The sequence below is a fragment of the Protobothrops mucrosquamatus genome, unplaced genomic scaffold (assembly GCF_001527695.2).
Source record: "Protobothrops mucrosquamatus isolate PMUCROS unplaced genomic scaffold, P.Mucros_1.0 scaffold2960, whole genome shotgun sequence".
In the NCBI taxonomy this organism is placed as follows: Eukaryota; Metazoa; Chordata; class Lepidosauria; order Squamata; family Viperidae; genus Protobothrops; species Protobothrops mucrosquamatus.
Window position 1 is genome coordinate 2,518 of NW_015388983.1, and position 11,002 is coordinate 13,519.

At 41.8% G+C, this 11,002-nt stretch overlaps 1 protein-coding gene across 1 annotated transcript in view; it reads left to right on the forward strand.

The window, feature by feature from the left end:
• Window positions 1-9,087: 9,087 nt before the first annotated feature.
• ADGRA2 (adhesion G protein-coupled receptor A2) overlaps window positions 9,088-11,002 on the forward strand; it is a 24,022-nt gene continuing 22,107 nt past the window's right edge. Inside the window, exons 1-2 of the mRNA XM_015826104.1 lie at window positions 9,088-9,164; window positions 10,297-10,368. Of these exons, the coding sequence (XP_015681590.1) occupies window positions 9,088-9,164; window positions 10,297-10,368 (149 nt within the window). The remainder of the gene's footprint in view (window positions 9,165-10,296; window positions 10,369-11,002) is intronic.

The window sequence follows — 11,002 nt, forward strand, 5'->3', positions numbered from 1 at the left end:
GAAGAATGCTGTTCGAGCTTTCTCTATCCTAGTCTTTACTTCAGTGATCATGTCTTTTGTTACAGATGAAAATGTAGTAATTCGTCTGATCATTGCGACGGATCACAGGCATCGCAAAGCCATACAAGTGATGGGATTTTAGCAGAAGTAAAATCTCTCAGCATCTGCTCCTCTTCTCTTTAATGCATTTAACCTCTTCTGCTGAAAAATAACATTGACCTACCTTGCAAGGACATCATCATAAGATCAGTTAAGATATCTCAGGAAGGAAGGATCAAGGAAGTTTAGCAACAGCTTAACATCACATCTAAAGCAAATCTTGGCTTTCAGATAGCTAAACTCTTCATTTAGCTTTCAGCTTTCTTAATTAATGAGCTTGCCTCCTCAGACAGTTTTGCCTAAGTGAACAGAAATTAAAGGAAGTTGAAAATTGTGCAGATAACGTTCATCAGTTTCTGAAGGATCAATGAATGCTCCCTTCTGATTCTGGTGTCCTTCCTTACTCAAAAAGTAAGGGAAACATAGGCAGGAGGTGAAAAAGAAAGTGCAGGAATGTGTGTATGTCTTCCTATGTGTGTGCAGTGCACACATGCCTTGCTGGAAAAAAAAAATGAACTAGTGATTTGTGGATTTAACAATTAGGGCAAATTATGGAAAGAAGGAAAATAAGACATAACCTTAAAAGTATAAATGTGCTTATAACTGCTGTTAAGTAGATTGGAAGCCATTTTATTACATTTCTCTCTTTTCCCCCCCCCCTTCTATTTCTTTTTCACTTTCTTACTATTTTTCTCTTATTCTTTTTCTGTTCAACATTTGCATTGTTTTTATTCGATTGGAAGTTTCTGTAATAAAAATAAATTATAAAAATCAAGTGCAGGAAATTATAGCAAAAAATATAAAAGGGATTGTTTATTTAAAAATACGCTTGGATATGATCTGTGTAAAACCTAGAGGCTTCAAAGACTAAAGGCTTTGAGTTGTCAAAAAATGCTTAAATGCTTATACCAGGGCTAGGCAGTTTTCTCATTCAGGTGATGAAGTGTTTTGGGGCCTGGAGTAGAGGGAGTCACAGGTCAAAGCTATGTATGAGGGCTATCATTGTGAGAAATGCTTTAGGAACATGTCTTTAGCCTCTCTAAGAACGAGAGAAAGTGTCGCTGCCTTTAAAAGGGGTAAACTTCTGCTTATGTTCAAGTTTCCCTTCCTAGACGCCACCTTTTGAAAGAGACGAATAACTTATTCCAAACACAGGTGGGTTTGTGCCATTTGCCCCCCCCTCCCATCACCAGAAAAATAAACCATTTGTGTTTGTGCATGCACACTCACATTCAGAGCTTTCCTCTCTTCCCTTCTTGTGAAATGTAGAGACTTTTCCTTCCTCTGCCCATTGAATTCACAAATCCCATCTCCAGCTGCTCTTTCCAGATGCATGCCATAAATTTAGCAGCCAGACCTTGCAAAAAGTGATTCCTTTTTTTTTTTTGCTTTGTTGCTTGTTGATGCATAGATTTGCTGACTCCACCCCCACACCATTTTTGTTTGGATGAAATCATCACCCATTAACCATCCTGAAGCAAGAAAAGTCATTTTTTCCTGGCCAGTCAGCTGCCATTTAATTGCCAGTGACCTTAGACCTTAGAGCAGTGGTTCTCAACCTTTTTAATGCCGCGACCCCCAACCGGTCGTAAGTCGAGGACTAAACCGGTCGTAAGTCGAGGACTAAACCGGTCGTAAGTCGAGGACTACCCAACCGGTCGTAAGTCGAGGACTTTCCCTGCCCGGGAGCGCCACGCATGCGTAGTTCCGCCCCCTGCGCCGGCCAAGGCGTAGCTGGCAAGCGGCAGAGACGGAGCAGGCCGACCACCAGCTGGCCCAGCCCAAGGGAGGTAAGGCACCCGCCGGAAAAGGGGGGAAAAATGGCGGACAGCCTTGCTTGGCGACCCCCGTGAAATGGTCGATCGACCCCAAATGGGGTCGCGACCCATAGGTTGAGAACCGCTGCCTTAGAGTGTGGTGGTTTTCTTCAAGCCAGCAACCTTAGAACAATATCACTTTGGACATAGCATTTTTCCATTTGGGTATGGGTGTTTCCCATGGCAAACTTAAAGTTGGACTCCGAACAAGCCTAAATATAGTTGAGTTGGTTTGAGCTTAGTATGATATACATGCATCTAATCATGGTATCTACCATGTTGTGTAAAGCCAGGTAATTATTATTATTATAATTCTGATTAAACCAACCACTGCATGGTTGTGTGAACTAGTCAGCATAATTATAATAGTAATGATTAAAGGGGAAAGTAAAACCAAAAAGATTGGGAAAAGAGAATAAATCAGTCAAATGTCACAGGTAAGTGATGATTTTTGAGGTTCTAGCAGATGTGTGCCATTCCATCTCATATTCACCCAAATTTCATTGCCATGGCTCTGTCTTGTGCATTTGGTAACTTTGGATTGTTTGGGGAATTTAAAAACTCTTAATATTTCCCCCCCCCCAATAATTTGACTAGAATTTTTGAAAAGTTGGAGGATCCCTAAATCCTATTGCTATGTGTATCCTATGTGTTGATTTTTCCATTTGGACTACATAAACAATAGGAACAATTGTACTAAATATATTGGATCTCCCCCCTCCTCCTCCTCCTCCTCACCTGCAAGCCCTATGTGGACAGTCATTTGCACCTCCTCTATGACTATGGTGTCTCTTGTCTCCAGCAATTCCACAGCAGCCTGCCATGATATTTTGTGAAAGGGAGTTGATAAATGTTTGAGCTTCCTCCAAACTGGGCACCAGACAAAAACCCTTTGTAATGGCATTAACAAGGACTCTTCATTCTGATTTATCACATGTTTCAAAGACAGCTTCAGATGAAGAAAGAGCTTTGCTCCAAAGATTTACACCAGTTATTCATTTCTGGTGGCTCTGCTGTGCCCTTATCCTTGTTAGTGCATAGAGCAGGGGTCTTCAAACTTGGCCCTTTTATGACTTGTGGACTTCAAGTCCCAGAATTCCTCAGCCAGGCATGCTGGCTGAGGAATTCTGGGAGTTGAAGTCCACAAGTCATAAAAGGGCCAAGTTTGAAGACCCCTGGCATAGAGCAAGAGTACTGTGATCTACAGTTCGACTTATAATAGTGAATTGGGCTTCTCCGTTGAGATGTTTCTGTAGATGCTGCAATGCTTAGCATAGTTAGGCAGCTACTGGAATTCCAGCATTCCAAGACAGCTTACTTTGGACACCTATCACAGAATCTTTATTCTGCTGAATTAGTTGGGAGAGGCCAAGTTTCCTACTTGCTATAGAAAAGGCACTCGTCCAATATGCTTTTATCAGAGATTCAACCTTGGAACTGTCCTTGTGTTGAAGTCCACCTCTCTTGAAAAAGCCCATATTTGTGGAGATTAAGCTATCTAGATCCAGACATTGCTATAATCCATCCTAGGCAAGTAGATTTACTCAAACTTTCTGGCTCAGCTAAATTGTATAGATGAAACTGACATATTGCAGTAATCCAGGCCAGAAGCAAGAGCAAGAATCAAAAGATTGTTCTTCAAGGCCTTATATTTTTCTATTGGCTGGTAGGTGTCCTTTTTCTAGCCAAGGACGTTTTGGCTGTCCTCTTACTCATCTTGCAAGCTGCATTAGATGTCAGAAACTGGGGCAAAACAAGTGAGCAATGACAAGAAAGGGTTATAAGTTTAGGAGTGGCATATCTGCTCTATAGACAGATCCAAATTCACTAGAGTCGAAAAGGGTTTTATTAAACACGGATTTTCGAAATCTCTCGACGATCGCCAGTTAAGGTCGTTTCAGTCCGATCTACCTGGTTCTCAAACTGAATCTTCTATGGGAAATGATCCAAGGATGTGTGTAGGCACTAGGTAGTGATCGTGACCGGGGTCTTGTATTCCTTGCGAATTTCAGTTGACGAAAATAAACTTGCCATTTCCGCCCCCCCTTCTCTCTCTCTCTCTCTCTCTCTCTCTCTCTCTCTCTCTCTCTCTCTCTCTCTCTCTCTCTCTCTCTCTCTCTCTCTCTCTCTGTGTGTGTGTGTGTGACACAACTTATCTCCTCCCCACAGTTGGACAGCTGCCTCCTCAGGTCGAGGCTGCCAGCCATGCAGGCTTTGTTTCTCTTTGTTTATGAGTTCTCTGAAATCAAATCTCATTTAAAGACAGGCCATATATGGCTCATTAGTCAGGGCTGGAAAGAACCTATGCCAAAACGGAAACAAATCTGATTTTTTTTTTTTTGAAACATTTTTATTCCATCCTTGATTCAAAAGACAGGACACATGGTCTCCTTCTACCCGCCTCCTCTGACTCCCAATTTTGTCTCTGCAAAGATCCAGGCCGAGCAGAGGCCGCTTGCCTTTATTTGCCCAGTTTTCTGGCTGAGCAGAGAGGAGACACTCCCAGGGTCTCTCACCCTTGGCCTTGCTGCTGGGGATTGTAGTTCTAAATTGCCATGGGAGGTATTGTAGCTACGTTTGCTCTGCTGGATTTTTTTACTTTTTGGTCTATGTAACTTTTGTTCTGAGGACCTGGAAACCTAAATCTGGAGGAGAGCTGAAGTCCCAAAGGTGCTTTTCAAAAGGCAACTGGACTTGCTTGCTTTTTCCTTGAAAAGCTTTCGCTTCTCATCCTAGAAGCTTCTTCGGTTCTGAAACATTTTCAGCCATAATCTGGAACAAGGCTTTTCAACCAGTGGTACGGGTACCACCTGTGGTACATTGGCACCTGGCAGGTGGTACGCGACCATCCTAGAAAAGTGGTAGCAGGGGAGGGGAATGAGCTGAACCGGTGGCAGCACCGCACAAGCCTGAGCGAGAGACGGCTGGAGCTGCAGGACTGTCAGGGCTCAGCGGAAGCGGAAGCGCCAGGATCAGCGCCAGGCTCCAGCTGGAGCTCGGTGCTGATCCTGGTGCTTCTGCTGAGCCCAGAAGAAGTGCCGATCAAGTGGAATGTTGCAGCATCTCCAGGGTCTTGTGATTTACATTCAGATGCTTGGCAACTGATTCATATTTATGATGGTCACAGTCCCAGGGTCATGTGAAGTGACCAAAACCTGCTGCAACCACCCAGCAGACGGGGGGGGAATAAAAACCAAACATCCCCCCCAACCCACCCCTGCTGCCAATCCTCAACAGAAATGCTCACAACAATGGAAACCTCGGACAGGAGGAAGAGCGCGGGCAAGCGGGCAGGCAGGTGTCTTGCTCGGCTGTGGCTTGGGGGGCACTTTTTTCAGTGCCATTGTAACTTTGCAGTCATTAAGCGAACTGTTGTAAGTCGAGGACTACCTGTACTTTATCACTGTTTTCCTTTTTTGGGGGGGGGGGTCATCAAGTTTTTGACACCTTGCTGGGCGACTGGTGGTACTCAGATATTGCCATATCCTAAAAGTGGTACAATGGGTGAAAAGGTTGAAAAGCCCTGATCTGGAAGACTGAGAATCTCCATAGATAGGAGAAGTGGAGGTGTGCTCTCTTCCCCTATCAAATTCTGTCTCATGGGAGGTAGAGTGTGCTATAAAATAGCATGACCAATGAAGAGCAGCCAGGTACTTAAGAACAGCATTTGGGAACCTGCCCCCTATTCCTTCCTTCTTCGAGAACTAGAAAGTTGTTTGCAAAAATGCTGTCAGGAAGAGGTAACCCTCTGGGTACACATGTTGGTGGCTGGTGTGTCGTGCGTGTGTACATCTCAGGCAGCACTTGAAGAAGTGGGTTTTTTGTTTTTTTGGTTTGGAACTCCTCATTCCCAAGTCCAGCTGTCCCCTTGGGATTAGGAGGGTGGGTTCGCTGGTTGCTTTTGTTCTGTTCAATTTTATGATTTAGAGGAACAGCTGCAGGCAATGTGGTCTTGCACTCATCCCTTCTTTCTCGAGAGCCTGCAGAGTAGGGTGGTGGTGGGGAAAGAACGGGGCGGGTGGCAAGCAGAGCAAAGGAAAGAGGAGAGAATAGCAATAACTTCGTGTCCGCAAGACTTGAAAAGCCTGATCTTATCACCAGCACATTTCAGAATTGCAAAATTGGCAGGGCAAGAACCAGCCCTTCTGCTAGAGCTTGGAGCGAAGGAGAGGGAGGAAAAAGGCTGACTGAACATGGTCTTCAATGCGGTATATACATCATTTCCATAAGCCAGAGGTCCCCAACCTTCTGGGCAACAGGGACCGGTTCCGTGGAGAGAGGTTTTTCCCGCAGACCGGAGGGGGCGTGGTTTTGTGTGCTGCCTGCATCCCGCGGATGGGGCTTTGCTTGTTTGTGTGGACCCGTTGCTGGCATGCTGCGGCCTGGTACCGGTCCATGGACTGGGGGTTGAGGACCCCTGCCATAAAGAATACAGATGGCAAGGATTTGGTCAGCGGCTTTCTCCCAGAGCAAAACTTTGCAGCATTTTATGAATTTGCTGGCTTAACCAAGCAACATATACAACACAAAAACTCTACCCCATGAAGTACTGTTTCTCTTTCATTTTCCTTTTTTCTCAAACAACACGGAGTTACTCTGCATGTGAGTTCATATTTCAATGTATGTTTCCCACCTCCACCCCTCCCCCAAATTTTGATTTCTAAAAACAGTTTTAAGATAGATAAATGTGGAGGTTTTCCAAAACCTCTGAGACCCTCCGTCACAGTGTTTATATGGCATCCTGCTTTTTTTGCTTTTATTGGAACCCGCAGCAAGAACATGAATATTTAGGGTTCTTTGTTCTATACGTAAAAATTGAGTCAACTTTTCCCAAAACTTGGAAAATCTGCTTCATATCTTTTTCCATATAAGATTCCTCAACATCTCCATGTTTGTGTTCACATGGAAAGACAAACATGGCAGATTTCTTTATTTGACAGACTCTTTCTCCTTCTCCAACAAAAATAATACCAATTGTTATATTTGTTATTTAACACCATCAAACAGCCACAACTGCCTATCCCAAGTGATTGGGAAGGGTTGGGGTTAGGGTTAGAATCCAGTCTGAATATTTGGCTGACTGTGCGATGAATAATAATTATTTGTTAACCTTTCCTACGTACAATTGCTGTTATCAGATCAGTACAATGTAATTTCTTTAAATATAGCTAAATTTTGCTTGCAAAATTAAGCAGACTTTGATTACCCACCAACAATCCACCACTAATTGTAATATATTATGAATAGAATAGAATAGAATAGAATAGAATAGAATAGAATAGAATAGAATAGAATTGGAAGGGATCTTGGAGGTCTTCTAGTCCAACCCCCTGCTCAGGCAGGAAACCCTATTCCATTTCAGACAAATGGTTGTACAATCTCTGCTTAAAAACTTCCAGTGTTGGAGCATTCATCACTTCTGGACAGTGAATTTCCTGACAGGTAGAACAATTAATCAATGGCACAACTTTCCTCCAGAAGTTGTGAATGCTCCAACACTGGAAGTTTTTAAGCAGAGATTGGACAACTATTTGTCTGAAATGGTATAGAATTTTCTGCCTGAGCAGGGGGTTGGACTAGAAGATCTCCAAGGTCCCTTCCAACTCTGATTCTATCCTATCCTATCCTATCCTATTCTATTCCTGAGAGTTGAACAGGAGAATTAACCATTATTATTATTAAACTTTGAGCATGTTTAATCAAACCAAAACTGTTCCTAGTGAAGTCTTGCCAGATCTTGCTGACTATTAAACAGAGCTTGATGACTTTCCTATAATAAATCATTCAGATCAGCTAAAAGGTAATTGAGATAAAAAGTGTGTATGGCTTGGGCAAGGGTTAAGGAAGATGTAATAAATTTGTGTTACAGATCTTGATAAGGTTGAAAGTAATGGTTCCTGATTTACAATGACAAAGGCATTCATGGCATGGGATTTTCTGGAACCTCTTGGCCAAAAGGAAGGTTGGAGAGCAATAAATAATGTTATATATCAAGCATTTGTTTACATGCTTTTTCAAGCCTTCCAAGTTGCTGCTGAGCCCAAGATCCTGTGGAAGTGATTTCCATACCTTAATTGTGGCCATTCCATAAAACCTTCTGCCTTACCCCTAATATTCATCCCAGTTGCTTTGTTCCAGATGGTCCCTCATTGGTCATACTTGTTTCTAGTGAAAGAGCACCCCGTCCCCATCCAGCTCTGCTCTACTCCATCCTTCTTCTTCCTTTGTTCGGAAAAAATATACCTGACCCAACACAAAAATTAGCAGGTTTTGATGCCACCCGCTAAAGCTGGAAAACTCTGACTAGGATTCGTATCTTGCATGCCATCTATCAAGACTCTCTATGTAAATGGGGCAGGGTATCCTCCACTGAAGAAAACCAGGACTTCAAAGAACATGGTGGCTGCACACCATCAAAGCTGACACTAACCAGAGCATGGAAAAACTCAAAGAAGTAGTGCAAGATCAGATGACATGGAGAGACCTGGCCCAGAGAATCGCCAGGAGTGGACATGACTGAATGGATAACTACTACTACTACTACTACTACTACTACTACTACTACTACTACTACTACTACTACTATTACTACTACTACTACTACTACTACTATTTCTTCTTCTTCTTCTTCTTCTTCTTCTTCTTCTTCTTCTTCTTCTTCTTCTCCTCCTCCTCCTCCTCCTCCTGGGAGCCCCTCAAATATTGGAACATGGCTATCATATCACCCCTAATCTTTCTTTTCACTAGACAATTCCTGCAACCATTCTTCATGTTTTAGCCTCCAGCTCCCTAATAATCTTTGTTGCTCTTTTTCTGAACTCTTCCCAGAGTCTCTACATTATTTTTTTTTATAATATGGTGACCAAAACTGGATGCAGTATTCTAAGTGTGATCTCTCTCAGCTTCACACTTTAGCTTCAGCTTCATTTTAGCCTGGTCACCTGGATTTGATACCTGGAAAGCATGAAATGTTTAGGAAAACTTACAGGCAGCACCCAAAGAGCTATTTTCTTTTTCTGTGGAACAGAAGGATATTGCTGCTGTCCTAGTCTTTTTGGCAAGAAGTCATGAAGTATGGGTGGGCTTGTTTGTGTGAGTATGCACTGTTGTTTTCTTAGTGTGTAGCATAAGCTGAGAGTAGGAAGAAGTTACAATTACAAGGGAAGTCCTGATGGTGATCCTTAATGAATTGCAGAACAATAACAAACCTTCTTACAGCTATAAAACCTTCTTTGATGTGAGGTTAAGGTTAGAGGGGGCCTTTGGACTCTATGGGACAACTAAGAGAAACTTATCTTCAGAAGATGGGAATCCATCAATGGGTTTCAAACAATGAGGAAGTTAGTTCCGCTGAGGAAGAACATCCAAGGGATTAGCTGGACTTATCCAAAAGATAAGTAAATACCTAGTATTCTTGAGCAACAGTTCATCTTCCTGTGATGTTACCAGAAATGGGCAAGAAAATAATTCCTTTGTTGTTGTTGTGCAATATATAATTTTTATGAAGGATGTTCTTCAAGCAATAAAAGACAAATTGAGAAGAAAAAAAGAGAAGAAAGAGTAATAAAGAGAAGGAAAAAAGTAGAACAACTAATAGAACAAAAGTCAGAAAAATAAGCGAGGAAATAATTCTTTTTTTGTTGTTGTGCAATATATAATTTTTATGAAGGATGTTCTTCAAGCTATAAAAGACAAATTGAAAAGAAAAAAAGAGAAGAAAGAGTAATAAAGAGAAGGAAAAAAGTAGAACAACTAATAGAACAAAAGTCAGAAAAATAAGCGCCTTTCCAATCGCCTTTGCAACAGAAATTAGCAACCTAGGCCTAACTTTCTTCCTTAATAGTACAAAAATCCCTTCGGCCCTTTATTTAGCCCCTTTTTTAATCATCAAATCCATAAATCATCCCTTCACTTTCAGCAAAAAGTCCACGAAAGATTTTCAATCTTCTAAAAAGGTCCTTGTTGTTTTGTGCCTGACCCAAATAAGTCAGTTATGGTTGTGAAACCCTTCTGGAAAGAATTCATTTGGGGAAATTGAATAAAATCCAGCAGGACTTTTTCTTAACTGTTTTCCTTTCTCCCTCGTGAAAATAAGAACTGAAAAAAAAATATGGCTCCATTATCAATTTCTCAACAAATCACAGGCAATTTATCTTGCTAGTTTTTAGTGTATTATTGTATTTATTTGCTTCACTCTGGGTTTTGTTCTTTTAAATTTTGGCGAGCATTAACTGAATAAATATTGACTGCTATAAAGAGAATAGAGAGAGTAGTAGCCTTAAGAAAGTTTCAACCCTTAGCCTCAAGGATCCATCCAGAACAAAATTCACCCATTCTTCAGTGCAACATCTTATGTTTCTTTTTTTTCCTTATTTCCCAGAGACCTAAAGAACAATTTGATTAGTACCATTCAGCCTGGAGCTTTTCTGGGTCTTCAGGATCTAAAACGCTTGTAAGTAATCGTTTCAACTTCTCCAGAACAGTTAATTTCCTGCTCTTGATTCTTTATTCTGCAAGATACCTTTTATACTTACACATGAATCCCATATTTCCCCACCCCCACCCCCCAATTGCTTAACCTCCAAGCCCAGAGCCATTTCCAAAAACTTTTAAGTAATCTGTAATCTGTCCATAACTCATAATGCCTGACTGTTTACTATAAGTGTCAGTTTCCTGATAATTTCAACAAAGACGCATGTGGTCACCATCTTCTTGGCTGGCTGTTTATTTTCCCAAAAGTAATTGCAAAGCATACTTGGAAAAAAAACAAATCTATCCTTTAATTCTCCGCTGGTCCTAGCTGGTTATCCTCATTCGAGTGCACATTTTGTTTTTTAAAGGTTCTGGTGATTTCATGGATGTGTCCATGCAGTTGTTTTGTCAACAATACTAAAATGATTGGCCCTTTTTTGTTGTTGTTGAGATTTTTGTTGTTACTTTTCACTCTAGACCAGGGGTAGTCAACCTTGGCTCTTTTATGACTCGTGGACTTCAACTCCCAGAATTCCTGAGCCAGCTAAGCTGGCTCAGGAATTCTGGGAATTGAAGTCCACGAGTCATAAAAGAGCCAAGGTTGACTACCCCTG